Source organism: Microcaecilia unicolor, chromosome 13 (genome assembly GCF_901765095.1).
Source record: "Microcaecilia unicolor chromosome 13, aMicUni1.1, whole genome shotgun sequence".
Taxonomy (NCBI): Eukaryota; Metazoa; Chordata; class Amphibia; order Gymnophiona; family Siphonopidae; genus Microcaecilia; species Microcaecilia unicolor.
The window spans coordinates 99,349,976-99,367,380 of record NC_044043.1 but is presented as its reverse complement, the minus strand read 5'-3'; the positions used below and the strand labels follow the sequence as shown (position 1 = coordinate 99,367,380).

Sequence of the window (17,405 nt, the reverse complement as noted above, 5' to 3'; positions counted from 1 at the left end):
AAACTCTCCCAATAGTACAAATGGTCCCAATGATGAGTTTTTAAACAGAGAGCGAGAAACACAGCAAAGGGGTTTCAAATCAATTTACCCTTCAATCTTGGCAACACAATGAAGGGAACATGCTTCAGTGGGACAGAGCACTGTAAATCTGAAAGCCTGCAAGTGATCTGTACTGACGCCATCCCTACGGACCACCTAACCACCTGAACAGGAGATATTTTCAGTCCTGGCATTTGTGCAGTCCCTATCACCCTGCTATGCAAAATTTCTGTCCAGTCTGAAACTCCTAATACCCATCCTCGTGCACACTGGACGTTGTAGGGAATGTGGGTTATGACATCGACATGCCAACAATAACCTACAACTTCATGATGACATGGGACTTGGATGGTAACAGAAGACAGGCGTGAAAGGGCTGGTGTGGAGCTTTTCCAGAGAGAGCCCCAAAGAAACCATTCCCATCATACCTGGGACCCCTTACAGAATTCCATCAAGGTCGGGCCTGGGTCAGTCTGAAACATGCAGTAAGCCAGGTAAAGAGACAGTAAGAGAGGGCTATGTCCCACCTTCCCAGTCTGCACTGGGCATGGACGGCAGTGCTGGGTACACGTCTCCGAAATCATAATCTACAAAAAGGGAGGATAAAACTCAGGATTAGAAACAGAGGAAGGAGGGGAGGGGAAGGGTACAGAATGGGGGAAAACAAAACTCCCTTCTCTGAAATATACACAAGTAAGGTACATTTCCTGTGTCTTTTCTGACTCTACGTTTTCTATGTATGTAACTCCTCTTTGCTCTCTCTTACCTGTCTACATGTTCCACTCAATGCTGTCTATGAAAATATTGCGTTGACACTGCAAGTAGAAGTCTATGCTATAATACGTGGAGGGGCATAATCGAACGGGGACGACCATCTCTAAGGGCATCCATCTCTAAGGATGTTCCGGCAAAGGGGCGGGGAAACCCGTATTATCGAAACAAGATGGACGTCCATCTTTCATTTCGATAATACGGTCGGGGACGCACAAATCTCAACATTTAGGTCAACCTTAGAGATGGCCAACCTAAATGTTGAGATTGTCGATCTTAGAGATGGTCGGTCCCGGTTTTCGGCGATAATGGAAACCGAGGATGCCCATCTCAAAAACAACCAAATCCAAGCCATTTGGTCATGGCAGGAGCCAGCATTCATAGTGCACTGGTCCCCCTGACATGCCAGGACACCAACCGGGCACCCTAGGGGGCACTGCAGTGGACTTCACAAATTGCTCCCCGGTGCATAGCTCCCTTACCTTGGGTGCTGAGCCCCCCAAATGCCCCCCCAAAACCTACTCCCCACAAATGTACACCACTACCATAGCCCTAAGGGCTGAAGGGGAGCACCTACATGTGGGTACAGTGGGTTTCGGGTGGGTTTTGAATGGCTCCCATTTACCACCACAAGTGTAACAGGTGGGGGGGGGGATGGGCCTGGGTCCGCCTGCCTGAAGTGCACTGCACCCACTAAAAACTGCTCCAGGGACCTGCATACTGCTGTCATGGAGCTGAGTATGACATTTGAGGTTGGAAAAAAATGTTTTTTAATTTTTTTTTTTTTTTGGTGGGAGGGGGTTGGTGACCACTGGGGGAGTAAGGGGAGGTCATCCCCGATTCCCTCCGGTGGTCATCTGGTCAGTTTGGGCACCTTTTTGAGGCTTGGTCGTGAAAAAAAGGAACCAAGTAAAGTTGACCAAATGCTCGTGAGGGACGCCCTTCTTTTTTCCATTATTGGCCGAGGACGCCCATCTCTTAACCATGCCCCCGTCACGCCTTCGGTACACTGCTGACACGCCCCCGTGAACTTTGGTCGTCCCCGCGATGGAAAGCAGTTGAGGACGCCGAAAATAGGCTATTATGCCGATTTGGGCGACCCTGAGAGAAGGACGCCCATCTCCCAATGTATGTCTGAAGATGGACGTCCTTCTCTTTCGAAAATGCCCCTAATAGTCTCATTTGAATACTTTTACTGCTGTGACTATCAATTACCTATGACTGGATTATACTTGCTCTACACTACCTTGAGTAGTAAGTAAATCCTAATAAATAAATACATTTGTTAAGGTCTGTCAAGAGGTAAACTTCTGTGTGCTCCATAATACATCAGACGTGTTCCAGGTTCCTCATACACAGTACAACAGCTTCTGATACCAGGTGAAAGAACGTTCTTGATATTTCTCAGGCCTTCTTTATGGCTACATGACTTCCAGGAATGGACACAACGAAACTCCAATAGTGCCTCGTTACAGAATCAGATGATGTTGGCCAAACGGTCTTGTTTTCAGTGACATGGGAAGTCTCCTGTGTTAACAGCAGAACTATTACTGCTACATGTGACCATCTCTGGGAAAAGGTGACTCAAGTTACCAGAAACAACAAAAAAAGTGAGGTTTTAACAAATTTTGTTAGAGAAAATTTGTAATACAAGAGGTCAAACTGCATCCTTTCATGTGAAATAACAAAGTTACAGAAGTTCAAGCCTCTGGCACAGTTCCGCACAGGTGACTGATAAATAAACTGAGTGCCCTCGGTATGGGACCTAGAGTAACTGACTGGGTTAAAAACTGATTGAATGGAAGGAGACTGAGGGTAGTGGTAAATGGAGCTTGCTCTGAAGAAAGGGATGTTGTCAGTGGTGTACCACAGGGATCGGTCCTAGGGCCGGCTCTTTTTAACGTCTTTGTGAGTGATATTGCGGAAGGGCTGTCGACTAAGGTTTGTCTCTTTGCGGATGATACCAAACTCTGCAACAGGGTGGACACCCTGGAGGGTGTGAATGACATGAGGAAGGACCTAGCAAAGCTGAAGGAATGGACTGATATTTGGCAACTAAGATTTAATGCTAAAAAATTAAGGGTCATGAACTTGGGTTGCAAGAATCCGAGGGAACGGTACACTATAGGGGGTGAAGTGCTTCAGTGTACGAAGGAAGAGCGGGACTTGGGGGTGATTGTGTCTGATGACCTTAAAGCTTCCAAGCAGGTAGAAAAAGCGATGGTGAAAGCCAGGAGGATGCTTGGGTGCATAAAGACAGGCATGACCAGCAGGAAAAAGGAGGTGATAGTGCCGTTGAATAAGTCTCTGGCGAGACCCCATTTAGAGTACTGTGTTCAGTTCTGGAGACCGCACCTACGAAAAGATATAAACAGGATGGAGTCGGTCCAGGTGGCAGCTACAAAATTAGTAGAGACGTTTAAATATCTGAAGGGCATTAATGTACAGGAAGTGATCTTTTTTCAAGTGAAGGAAAGCTCTGGAATGAGGGGGCATATGATGAAGTAAAGCGGGAATAGGCTTAGGAGTAATCTAAGAAAGTATTATTTCACGGAAAGGGTGGTGGAGGTTGTGGAGTCGAGGACTGTGTCAGAATTTAAAACGGCATGGGATAAGCATGTGGGATCGCTTAGGAAAAGGAAGTGTTAGGGGTTACAGAGGATGGGCAGACTGGATGGGCCATTTGGCCTTTATCTGCTGTCATGTTTCTATGTAACTTCTGCAGACTGCTTAAGGACCTGTGGCATGAAAACTCGGCCACTCTCAATATTTCCATCTGCTACTTTAGTCAGCTTTTCCAAGAGACAGTCACATATTCTTCTGTTTTCAATGTAAAGAAATCAACTTCATAAGAAAACTTGTGTTCACAACATACAGACGACAAATTTTTTATTTAATCTGAAGGACCATCGCTAGTTTGCTTTCTGCTGTGTAATTCTGAGATCACAATCTATCCCTAAGAGGTATATAATGGAGAAATGAAGCCCATTATGCATTTGTAATATAATCTGCTTTGAACTTGATGGTTAAAGTGGGCTATATGTTTTATATTACATTGCAATCATAGGACTGATAAGATTCAATTAAGCTTAGCCTTACAATACAGAAAAGGACCCTCCCCCCCCCCCCAATCCTAGTACTATTGCAGAAATCATACGAAAATTAACAAAATTCAATCGGGGCTCATCCAAACAAAACAGAAGAGAAACACCTCCAACCCCACAATACAGTTTAAAAATCATGTGGTATTAACTTGCCCCACCAGTCCTGAAATCAAAGACTTCAAAATCCAATTCCAATATAGAAAAATGCACAATTTATAACTAAAATCCTTTAAAAACTACCATGTGTTTTCACAGCTGTTCTACATCGCACGTCCTTTATAATATTTCTCAATTCAAGTGGAAGAGAATTCTACATTTTGGAACCCTTGCCAGCTGAAAATAAGGATCACAGAAACCTCTGGGTCCATCTTATCTGTTCACAGCTTTTGGGCTTGGTCCTACCTATGCTTTCTTGAGTTGAAACCATTTCTGCCCTTGCAGCTTCACTGGGATGATGGTTGCTGCATCCATCAGCCTGTTTAGACATGATTCTTTAATCACCTTATTCCTGTATCTACCACCCTCCAGCCTGATATTAGCGCACTTTGCTTTATAACAGTCTTTCCAGTGAAAAACACATTGTTTGCACTTTCTGCAGTGTTTGGGCATCTCTTATCGCCTTGCTCTCCCTCAACATATGCAAGCTTAAGTCTTTAAGTCTCAGCTCACAGGGTTTATAGTGCAGATGTGCTGGAAGAGGGTGTGGGAAGCCCTCTTTTTAAGGGACCCCCCCTCTGGTCAAATCCCTTCAATACAGACCCACCCACAGACCTTGCTTTAGTTCCTCTGGTTTGTTTAGTGTGAAGGTCTATGGAATTGCTATACCTTTCCTTTATAACGGCTGACAGTCTGGTTCATAATACACGAAAGACCTTACACCACTTTGGGGATTTTTTTGGGTCCAGAAATTCTTCCTGCTCCTTTGTTTTTCCAGCTGGAAATTTGGGCTCTGAACCTTCATCTGCAAACAGATGAGGATTTTTTTCCCTCCTGTTTTCTGTCTTCGGCTATTCAATTTGGCATGAAAAGCTGCTTTTAAGAATTACTAACAAAGCTCTCTCTATATATATACTACTTTTTATTTTGAGGTGGTCCAACTTATAAGGCAAGTGTCACTTGTGAGTGTCCGACATGCTATAAATGTTAAAATTGCCCCTGATGCAGGTGTTGCCACGCCGAAAGATCACACAAGTCTGGACATTTTGCACACCTTCAAGTTGAACCACTGTTTTATATTGACTGATTTTAATACATTTGGCTGCTCGGCTGCTTTTGTTTTTCTAATTTCCTGCAGCTTGTGAAAGGAACCAGGGGAGCTCAGGATGGTCACCATGAGGACCTTCTTTATATGTTTTATTATTTTGGGGGAGATGGGGGAAGGCTCAAGACACCAGGTATCAGCCTCTTCGTGACTGAGCTGGAGACAAAATAAGCCGACGAGAACTGCTACGTTGCAAGAGATTCACATTCTCTCTCATAGGACAGAATTTGCTTGACAAATAACAACGATGCTCCCTGTGTGCTGGGGCGAGGGAGGGAGCAAAGACAGTTACTGCTGCTACTATGGTGGCCCATATTAACCAGCGATCAGCCTTGAGGGTATGCCTCAGACCAACACACACACTTCTGTCCTTGGGAGGGTGAAAGGAGGACACTGACAGCAGAGATTGTTCTCTTGGTCTCATCTGAGCAATGACATTTTTACAAAAAAGTCAAATATTTTAAGGAATTCTGCTAGTTAAACTACCTGGTATAGGAGCAGGGAAAGTTCTCTCAAGGGATTTTAGAAGGGTATTTAGTTGTTGGGAAACTCTACCATAGGTACTCAAATGCTTTAACTCATAATTCCCTTCCTACCTCTCAGACACTTTAAGGCAGACAAAGTGACTGGACCAGATGGCTTTACAGCATTGATTTCTACATATTACTTTGTAGCATTCTCGTGTCATTTCTTGATAAATTATGTCAGGAGACTTCTGTTTTAGTAGTGTAATTTCGAATGGTATTTAATATAAATAACAGGATGCAATTGTTCACTCTTTTTGCCATTCTTCAGGGATACAATCCATTTCATTCTATTCAAAGGAAAATGGAGAATTACCCACACCCTCCCATGCACAAAGCTTGTGGTCACCACTAGAATGAGGGGAGGGAGTCAGATTACACCTGAAAAATAGCTTCAGCACAAAAACCTCAGCATTGGAAGTCTAATGTACAATTCATCCCATAGAGCTCATCTGTAAGTAACCTTGGGACTGTCCAAAGTAATGAACAACATGGACAAGTAAAGCTCCAGGGAAGATAAGTGCCCTTCATCTCAGGCAGACAGTGGACATACTTATTTTTTGTTACATTTGTACCCCGCGCTTTCCCACTCATGGCAGGCTCAATGCGGCTTACATGGGGCAATGGAGGGTTAAGTGACTTGCCCAGAGTCACAAGGAGCTGCCTGTGCCTGAAGTGGGAATCGAACCCAGTTCCTCAGGACCAAAGTCCACCACCCTAACCACTAGGCCACTCCTCCACTGTTGCTACTATTTGAGATTCTACATGGAATGTTGCTATTCCACTAGCAACATTCCATGTAGAAGTCGGCCCTTGCAGATCACCAATGTGGCTGCGCAGGCTTCTGCGAGTCTGACATCCTGCATGTACGTGCAGGACGTCAGACTCACAGAAACAGAAGCCTGCGCAGCCTTCTACATGGAATGTTGCTAGTGGAATAGCAACATTCCATGTAGAATCTCCAATAGTATCTATTTTAATTTTGTTACATTTGTACCCTGCGCTTTCCCACTCATGGCAGGCTCAATGCGGCTTACATGGGGCAATGGAGGGTTAAGTGACTTGCCCAGAGTCACAAGGAGCTGCCTGTGCTTGAAGTGGGAATCGAACTCAGTTCCTCAGGACCAAAGTCTAGCACCCTAACCACTAGGCCACTCCTCCACTGTTGCTACTATTCCACTAGCAACATTCCATGTAGAAGTCGGCCCTTGCAGATCACCAATGTCTGACGTCCTGCACGTACGTGCAGGATGTCAGACTCACAGAAACAGAAGCCTGCGCAGCCTTCTACATGGAATAGCAACATTCCATGTAGAATCTCCAATAGTATCTATTTTATTTTTGTTAAATTTGTACCCTGCGCTTTCCCACTCATGGCAGGCTCAATGCGGCTTACATGGGGCAATGGAGGGTTAAGTGACTTGCCCAGAGTCACAAGGAGCTGCCTGTGCCTGAAGTGGGAATCAAACTCAGTTCCTCAGGACCAAAGTCCACCACCCTAACCACTAGGCCACTCCTCCACTGTTGCTACTATTTGAGATTTTACATGGAATGTTGCTATTCCACTAGCAACATTCCATGTAGAAGTCGGCCCTTGCAGATCACCAATGTGGCCGCACAGGCTTCTGCTTCTGTGAGTCTGACGTCCTGCACATACGTGCAGGACGTCAGACTCACAGAAACAGAAGCCTGTGCAGCCTTCTACATGGAATGTTGCTAGTGGAATAGCAACATTCCATGTAGAATCTCCAATAGTAGCAACATTCCATGTAGAATGTCCAATAGTAGCAACATTCCATGTAGAATGTCCAATAGTAGCAGCATTCCATGTAGAATCTCCAATAGTATCTATGGCAGGCTCAATGCGGCTTACATGGGGCAATGGAGGGTTAAGTGACTTGCCCAGAGTCACAAGGAGCTGCCTGTGTCCTAAGTGGGAATCGAACTCAGTTCCCCAGGACCAAAGTCCACCACCCTAACCACTAAGCCACTCCTCCAGGGGCGTAGCCAGACAGCAGATTTTGGGTGGGCCTAGACAAGAAGTGGGTGGGCACAAGTGTTCCCCCCCTCCCCCACCAACTTAAAAAAATATCTCAGCTGGCAGGAAAACACTGCTCTCTACCTTGGCAGCCTGCTGCAGGCATGCGCTGAAAACTGAGCATGCGCAGTTGCCAGTATCGGCAGCTTAGGAAGCTCAGACTTCTGAAGTGGAGAGCAATGTTTTCAGCACCATCAGGAGGAGGTCTTCAGCTGGCAGAGCTTGGGATCCCCACCAGCTACCACTAAATGTGTGCTGCTGTTGGGTGTGTAATAAAATTCTGCTGTTTGACACTGATCCTCCCCTGTTACACTTCTGCACAAACTGTGAGAGACTGCCAATTCTAAAAGTCTACTTCTCCTATCCTATCTGGCATTCACTGGCCTCCAGTAATATGGTGTGTGAACAAGGCAATTATGATCATTTTTAAGGTGTAAAAGATCTGGATTTAGATTTAATTACTCACCTTCTTCCAAATCCGAGTTCAGGGCAATTTACAAATTCAGGAACCTTCAGACCCTTACCTCGTCCCCATTATTCCTTGCAAACTGCCCCTACGATGCCATATTTGGCGGAGACTGACATCACACCTTTTCTGTGGCCGCCTGAATTCTTTTGAGTGACCCAGGTCCGTATCTTCACCTTGAACCCATCTAGGGTTCAACTATTTGCTGGACTTTTAAGTATCCTATGTTTTTGTACTCCCGACTGATAGATAATGCTAGTTTGATTTAATGTATTACAAATATTCAAGTATTATATCATCTGTACTAACTGTAGGCATCATGTTGAAACCCACTAAGAACAAGGCATTCAGATCAGCGGGCTACAAATAGACTAAAACAAAAGGGTCCCTTCTTTTCTGCTGTGGATGCTACTTACCCTCACTGGACGGTGCAATCGCACTGTCATCCCACTCTAGATTGGTTGAGGTGATGGAGTTGGAGGAGTTGAGCGACAAGTTGTCCGAGCCATGGATAGAGTTCGGGAGACGATCTTCAAAGTCCAGCAGGTACTGTGGTTTGTAATATTCTGGCATGTAGGGAGCCACATCAAGGTATGGGCCATCCTGGAGGACAGAGAGAGACAAAATCAGCCCTATGTCCCTTCAGGTGTCAGCAGAAAGTGGTAATTTGTCTCAGGTCATGTCCGTCCATCTCCACCCCCCCACCCCCGTCTGTCTGTCAGTTTCCCCCCTCCCCCCCCCCCCCCCAAACTGCTTAGGTCTTCCACGGATAGGTACTGAAGAACAGGAACAAAAATATTCTGACCAGATCTAGCTCAAAACGAATGAATTCCAGTCCAGAGACTAACGTCAGGAATAGAGTAAGATGATCATGGCTGCAGACCAGCGAGTTCCTGGAACAGAGAGAAAAAAAAAAATCCATAAAATGCACAGCAGCGATGGAGCCAAGCGACGGGGAGCATCTGCCAGCATAGAAAGCGGGCAGCAATGGAGCCCAGCGACGGGGAACATCTGTCGCATAGAGACTGGGCAGTGATGGAGCACAAAATGTCAGGGACAAAAAGTCAAGGGAGAAAATGGAACAGACAAAATGGCATAACGACAAAAAGTTAGAAGACACGACAGCATGGACAAACTGTCATATAGCCATATTAAAACAACTGATAATTGATAATAGCTGCCAACATTTATATTAAAAAATGTATTCTACAGTTTATTCTAACTCAAAATTAGCATAAGCACAGAACGTTCAGACAACACTGATATTTAAACCTCTAGCAACGTCCCCAAGTAAGTAACTGGATCTCTATTACTGTAGTCAGTCATCATAGTGTGAAGGGCTTCACTGAGCCTCACGTATTCCATCTTCTTCTTTCCTGGCCAAACCCCAATTTCCAGCTGGTGACGCAGGAGGTCTGTACTACATTGCTTCTGCTGTAGCTTGTCTGCAAGTTTGGTTGTAGTGAGATGGGCAAACGCATGTTGTTGAAGGCATTACATTGTCCTTCGATGACATTGTCGCTTCGAGGTAGGTTTTGAAGTACCAGTGTGTATCGATTCCAAATCTCGATTGCATATCTGGGTTGTCCTCGTCTATCCCTTCTTGGTCAGCCAAAGAAAGCATCTTCCAGATAGTCCAGAATACATTGCAGATCACGATACATGGGTTCATTTGTTAGTCTTTCAAAAAGCTGATGGAATCATCAGGTGGAACAAAGACAAGTACGAGAAGACAGTTTGTGTTAAGTGCTTATGCTAATTTAAAAAAAAAAATTTTTGTAAATCTTTTTATTAAGTAGCATTGGTCATACAAAAAAAAACCCACCAAGAAGCAATTACCAAAATTGAAATACAACACAATGGTACAAAAACAAAAAGAAAAACCCATCACCCCACTGGTGGTCTCTGATCCAGCGGTGAGAAAATAGCGTGACAACCAAGGCTACACAATTGTCAATACAAAACCCCACCCATAAGAATCACCAATCATAGTCCATTCACGTTAATGGTTCCCCACCCCCACCAATGCATATGGGTATGGGGATGAAAAGAAAAATGAACAAGGAAACTTTTCAGGGTGGTGCAGCGCACCAATGATGTTGCAAGAAAACCTTCCAGTAGTTAATATACCGAAGCATATGTAAATTATTAGTTTCCCCGATGCAACCGGAGTTCAAAATTGGCCAGAGTGGTCATACGGGTCAGTCACATTTGATATGTTGGAGGCTCCTGCTGTTTCCAAAAATGCAAACTCACTTTTGTGCGCCTAAAATTGCATATAACACAAATTTTAAAAATGGCAATAGACAATCTATACAGCTGTGGGGCCTCTGGTTCCCCCTCCCAATCCCCCAACAAAAACAAACTATAATTAGCAGGTAAACCTCCAGTCTGCCCATCCTCAGTAACCACTATCTCCTCCTTTTCCCAAGAGATCCCACGTGTCTGTCCCACGTCTTATTAAACTCTGACACAGTCTTCGTCTCCACGACCTCCACTGGGAGGCCAATCCACGCATCCACCACCCTTTCCATGCTTCTATTTATTTATTTGTTATATTTGTATCCCACATTTTCCCACCTATTTGTAGGCTCAATGTGGCTTACATAGTACCGGAGAGGCCTTTGCAGGCTCCGATGTGAACAAATACAAGGTGTTGTCGTGGTAAGATCAAGTTCATGTGGCACAGCCACATTAGGGAATCGGAGAACGGAAGAGTTGTGTTATGTCCATTCCGTGCTTTAGTTTGGTTGTGTTGCAGAGATTAGGCATTTAGGTTCTATAGCAGTGCTTATGCTAATTTCAAGTTAGAATATACACACATATAAATAGTTATTATCAGTTGTTTTGATATTGCTACATGCCATTTTGTCCGTGTCAATTTCTCCCGTGACACTTTGTTATCATGACTTTTTTGTCTGTGCCCCTTGCACAGCCTCCATTACCACCTGTTGCTTACTCTATGCCCTGTCAGGGGCCTGGTGCCCTCCAGGCCATGCTGAATCTATACTCACTTGTAGTAGTATTTATGGAGAAGGCTCTGATTCTCCTGGAAGAGCCGCAGGTAACTTTCCAAGGAGTTCTCATTGAGGGCCAGGTACAGCCAGGCTCGGCCTGAAAGAAAGACCCAAAGTGAGTGGACACAGACAAATATGTTCCGATGAGTCGCGACCAATTTTGATGCACACTTTGAGTCAACTTGTTTGACTGGATTTTGCATCCATAATGTTAAAATGTACTTCATCGGAATTAGCATCAAAAACTGTACAGGATTTGAATTTTTTTAGCCATTCTTATAAATGTGTTTGGATTTTATTAGACCCCAAAAATGGCATTTTGGTAAATGTCGCGCGCTCATGGACTGACAACCTTTCAGAAAAGGGGGTCTAGATCTGCAACTATTGCAGTTAGAGACCTCAAATTTTGGGAAACTTCGTTTAACACCTGACTCGCGCAACAGATAAAATTTGAACAAAATTGGAGACATGATGGTGGGAAGGTTTAGACCACTTGGCATGGAATGACCCCAAGGCAGATGACTACAGTAAGTGTCCTTCCAGTCTTGCCTAGCACATAATATGGGTGTAAATATTTGTAAACTCACATAGCGGTTCCCTGCTTGTTTGATTTTGGCAGGAACTGCTATTTTCTTGTCAAGTTTTGCTTGCTCCCAAGCCACATGCAAGGCTCAGTTTAAAGAACGTCTGAACAGTAAATGATAAACACGGCAGCATGCAAAGAAGACGTCAATCGAGGCCAAGCACATTTGTGCTACATGTACATCTGAACTACCACATAAAGTAGACGGGATGCAATCTCTAACCTCTCCACCCCTTCTCACAAATACTTACTGCGTCCCAAGTGGGTAGCTACATTCTGGAGCACCTCTATCTGCTGGATGGCCTCCCGGCGAGTGAAATGTACTACCAGAACCCAGTATCCAGAGGAGATATCTTGCAGCCTGGCAGAATACAAAACAGCAGACATTAGAGCACGGGACAGTCACAACGCTGTTATCAGTAACATTCAGTCAGATGCTTTTGACTCGTAACCACTTGCCTCCACCTACCCTCCTCTCCTCCTTCCTGTACACATTAATTGATTTGATTTGCTTACTTTATTTTTTGTCTATTAGATTGTAAGCTCTTTGAGCAGGGACTGTCTTTCTTCTATGTTTGTGCAGCGCTGCGTATGCTTTGTAGCGCTATAGAAATGCTAAATAGTAGTAGTAGTAGTAGATGGATGAGACTGAGACTTTAAGAGTAATAGATCAGTGCAAAGGCTGCGGGTGGGGTGGGGGGGGCATACACGCAATAGGCCAACTCGGCCAGCTGAGGTTCAACCCAAGAGTTTCAGTGGGAACAGAGCAGCACTTCCGCTCTCTCATATTAATCATAACTTGATCCTTTGCATAGCCACAGACCTCACCTTACTCTCCTCTTCTGCTTTTTGAACACATTTTATTTTATGATGGACAAACCATACAGCTAACGAGAATATTCAACAGGAGGGGAGCATAAGATACAGACATCATAAAGGTTACATTTTAGCAGAGGTTAATTCAAAAGTTCTTTTCAGCTAGGGCTGCTGTGGAACAGCCATTGTCAGTGGGGCCCTACCAGCTACGTGTAGGGCGAGGATGTACTGACTTCCAAAAACAATCATAGCTTGTGGCCCCTGGCCAAGGGCCGTCAAGACTCATGGTCAAAGACGACCAATTTTAATTAAACTGATATTTTCTCTCGCTTGGACAAAGTTCTTTTCTCCTGGGAAACTTCTGTTTCTATGCTGGTTAACGGTCAGAGCCCAGCTCCGATTAGCTCGCTGGGGATGTGTCAAAAGCATGTCTCCTCTGTTGTAACTGATCTGGGTCCACTCCACCTGGACCTCTTTGATGGCAAGTTATGATGGTATGAAGGCAAGAAGGGGGTGTGTGGAGTACAGGTTTGTCACACTCCAGGTCGCACCAAACACCATCAGACATAACTTGAGTGTGGATCTACCCCTGCTTTAACCATGGGTGCCATGCTGCCCGAGGACGGGGTGGTCTGGTTCCTATTAACATTACATTATTTGCCATTTTTATCCCACATTAGTTGTAAGAAGCTTCTTGTCTGATGATACTTTTATTTTTTGTTTTTATATCTGTGTAGAACTAGATTTTTGGAACTACTAGTGTGTATGATATATTTACATACACTTTTGATAGGTATGTATAAAGAAATTTCTTCCCCTCTTCATTGAAATGTTTTGATTCTAATTGTATGATCTTAACATTTTTTATTGAGAGTTATAAATGTGATATGAGTAACTGTAGATGTTATGATAAAAAATTTTATGTGATGTATGATTTTAATGGTAATTATAAATATTTGTTTTACAGATGATATCATGTATGTCTATACATGTTTTTTTAGAACTCTTAAAGGATTGTTTTATATATGTTGAATCTTTTTTTAAATAATTGCCTTTTATTAGTTGAATCATGCTTATGACATTGTTAATACGTATGGTTATACATGTTTTTATACTTGTTTTGTTTTTATAGTTTGTACCCCTGACGCAGCCTGAGGGCGAATCGTGGCCACGTCGGGTATTGTTCCAATAAATGCATTGATTCCACTGCTTTGTTTTTTATCTACTGTTTTGTAAGCAGTTGTTTGCCTTTTTGTTTTATATTATTAATCTAAAAATTTCTAGAACTAAAAAAAATATATATTTTAATGCTTTTTGAAACAGTCTATAGTGATGCCAAATAAAAAAAGCTGGCTGAATGTAAAGATTTATTAACAATATTCCTACAGCTAGGGAAAGAATCAAGAAATTCCTACACTGAGAATGAATATTCCTAACTGGATAAGTCCTTGCATATAGCTAGGTGAAAATCCATATATTATTTGAAAAATAAATACGCACAGCTTAAAAAATGATTGAGCCTGCACTGCACAGGTAGCCAATGCAACCTCAGCAATAACAGGGAGGCACCTTTCAAACTTCGGTACTCTGAAGATTAGTCAACAATGATGTTCAGGTGTTTGCACAGTAATTTTGCATTCTTTTCACATTAGTTGGAATTTCAGTTGTGACAAAGTCAGGCATCTCGTGGATAAACAGAGGAGAGCTTAAACTGTCTGATTTTTTTTAACGTATTGTTATTTTGTCTTTGATCATATATGTATTATTGTGAGCCGCTGAGAAAGGTAGATTGTATAGCGTATAAATTTTAGAAATAAATAAAAAGCTGATTTATTTATGTTATTTATTCCAATTTATCTTTTATCACAGCTGTACTTCACACTCCATCCAGCTCTCATCAGGGCCAATCACTGAAAGCTTTCAACAGGGGCCGGTGGACTGAGACGTGCGGCAGGAGTGAGCCATGGCCAACCAGTTTTAACACACGTTGAACACCTGGAGGAGGAAGGAACGGGGGCAGTTTTGCACTTTCTACTTTGTTCTGCTCTACTGCACTGAAATAATCTTTATCTTTATTAAAATTCTTCTATACCACTTTATAAACAAATGTTCTATCTAAGCAGTTCACGTGAAATCACATCCATAAAAGGAAAAACAAAACAATACATAGAGCTTATTACAACTTACACACATAAATAATGTAAGACCACTTAAAATTATTCACAGTCATCATAAAGCAACAATCATACTTTTTAAAACTGGAGCATAACACAGGAAGTAGCTATAAGCTGAGTCTGCACTTAAAGAACACGAGGTGAGCAGTGCTGGGTCAGACCCAAGTCCGCAGGGTCCAGCATCCTACAGTATTCAGTCTGGATCAGATGCATTAGACAGACTTCTGACCTGGCAACCGCTTCTTTGGGTTTTTTTTTTCCTAAAGGCTTCTTTTACAAAGCCGAGCTAGCGATTCCCTCGCAGCAAATGAGAGGAAGCCCAAAGGAAACTGAATGGGCTTCTTCTCATTTGCCTCACCGAGAATCGGTAGTACGGCTTTGTAAAAGTGGCCCTAAATTCTTCATTTTACCTTCATCTCCCTTTTTAAAATCAGAATCTCCAGAAACAGTTTTCTTTAGTGTTCTCCCTTCTAGTGATTATGATAAATACGATCAGAGGCCTCACCATCATTACTCCCTTACAGCAAGTCCTGCATTCACCCCAAACTGAGGAAGGGGCTTCTAAGTCCCAAAAGCTAGCCAGAAACGTATTAGTGGTATAAAAGGGGATCACCTTATATTTTAGTTTTTCTTTTTATTTATTGGAGAAGGAAAAGTGGGAACCAAGACCACGGGTTCCAGGGATTGGAGCACACAATGTCTTGAATTAAAACAAGATTTTATTGAAAACCAAAAGCGACTTCAACACAATGTTGTGTTTCGGCCGGAGGGCCTGCATCAGGAGTCTGTGTGCAAAACAGAGTCAAAACGTCAGACAATTAAAATCATGAGAGCCGTAGTAAAAACAGAGACGGTCTTTAGAAAGACTGTTGGTTGTTTAACAGTGCTAAATGCTAGGTGTGCTCTGAGTACTGGGTTGAAAACTTCTGCTTTAGGCCATAAGAACATAAGAGTAGCCACACTGGGTCAGACCAATGGTCCATCTTGCCCAGTATCCTGTTTTCCAAATAGTGACCAAGCCAGGCAACAAGTACCTGGCAGAAACCCAAATCGTGACAACACTCCACACTACAAATCCCAGGGCAAGCAGTTGCTTCCCATGTCTGTCTCGATAACAGACTATGGACTTTTCTTGCAGGAATTTGTCCAAACCATTTTTAAACCCAGATATACTAACCGTATGTTCCAGAGCTTAACTATTCATTGAGTAAAAAAAATATTTCCTCCTATTTGTTTTAAAAGTATTTCCATGTAACTTCCTTGAGTGTCCCCTAGTCTTTGTACTTTTGGAATGATTAAAAAATAAATCAATTAACTTCTACTCGATCTACACCACTCAGGATTTTGTAGACCTCAATCACATCTCCCCTCATCCGCCTGGCCCTGGTTTTCACTCCAAGTATTGCAGCGCTGTTACTCGGTGCTGCCAATGTACTTCTCCCCACTCTCAATGCTCTATGGCTCTGCATTCCAGACTGCTTCACGTCTCTTGGATTTAGGACCCATGTCTCCAGCATTCACCAGCTTCCAGGCCTTTCCCTGTGAGGATGGTAGGCTGGCGGCAGCTTCTCTCTCTTTTCTCAAGACAGGATAAGGTGTCCCTGCTGAAGGCGCCTACTTAAACGATTTTATAAAAACGATCAGATGCCCAGGTGTGTTTTTTTTTTTTTTTTTATATCATTTTTATTGATGGTCATAAGTTTACAAGTGATAATGAAGTGAAGAAATGCATTACATTGCAAGTATATTTCAAACAACTTAACAAACATCCAACTTATTCAAACTGGCCATCCATAATTTTGTTCTTTCCCGCCTTATTCCTTCTAACTCCCCTCCTTCCCACCCCCCTCCCACCCTCCCTCCCGTGAGCATTACCCATTCAGGATTCTACTGCGAGCCGTGGGGGTCAAGGTATCCCAGAACAGTAACCAACATTGTAATAGTCTATCTCCCCGTGGGGATGCTAAGTCATTCACCTCCCTACGTTCCAGGGCACCCAGGGAGATCATGAGGGATCGCCATCTTGACACAGAAGGTGGCTCTGATGAAATCCAGTTCAGTAGGATCGTTTTCTTTCCCATAGCAACCGCCCTTCGGAGGAAAGGTAGCATACCCCTTCTCCGGTTCCCCCTCACTCTGTATTTGTCGAACAATAAAGCGGGAAAGGGGTACCATGTCAACTCCCAAACAGTTGAGACAAAGGCACAGAGTTGAACCCAGAAAGCACGGACCGGGGGACACAACCAGAACATATGTCCCAAGTGTGCTCCAGGTCTCGCACACTTGGGGCAATCATCCAAGGGTCGCATGGCAGCCCTGAACGCCCTGTGTGGTGAAATGTAGAGCCTCATCGTAAATTTATACTGGGATTCCCGTAGTGTCACATCTCTGAAGGTCCTATATCCGATAACCAGATTAGTTTGTACCATTGCACCAGTAATAGGACAACCCAAATCTCCAGTCCAAGCCCTGGCAATCTGATCATATGTTATCTCCGGGCAGAGTTCTTTAATTTTAAAATGGTAGAATTTAAGAGGAACCAAAAGCTGCGCCTCCAGGTCAAGCAAATCTGTGAGTTGCCTCCGTCTCTGCGAGGTCAAAGAGACTCGAGG

At 43.5% G+C, this 17,405-nt stretch overlaps 1 protein-coding gene across 2 annotated transcripts in view; it reads right to left on the bottom strand.

Moving 5' to 3' along the window:
- PLEKHM2 (pleckstrin homology and RUN domain containing M2) overlaps window positions 1–17,405 on the bottom strand; it is a 104,982-nt gene that overhangs the window by 41,950 nt on the left and 45,627 nt on the right. The window contains exons 3-7 of one of the 2 annotated variants that reach the window (XM_030222602.1): window positions 12,055–12,164; window positions 11,218–11,317; window positions 9,009–9,096; window positions 8,620–8,806; window positions 567–626 (exon numbers count right to left, since the gene is read on the bottom strand). In XM_030222602.1, the coding sequence (XP_030078462.1) occupies window positions 567–626; window positions 8,620–8,806; window positions 9,009–9,096; window positions 11,218–11,317; window positions 12,055–12,164 (545 nt within the window). The remainder of the gene's footprint in view (window positions 1–566; window positions 627–8,619; window positions 8,807–9,008; window positions 9,097–11,217; window positions 11,318–12,054; window positions 12,165–17,405) is intronic. The other variant, XM_030222603.1, reaches the window with a different exon arrangement.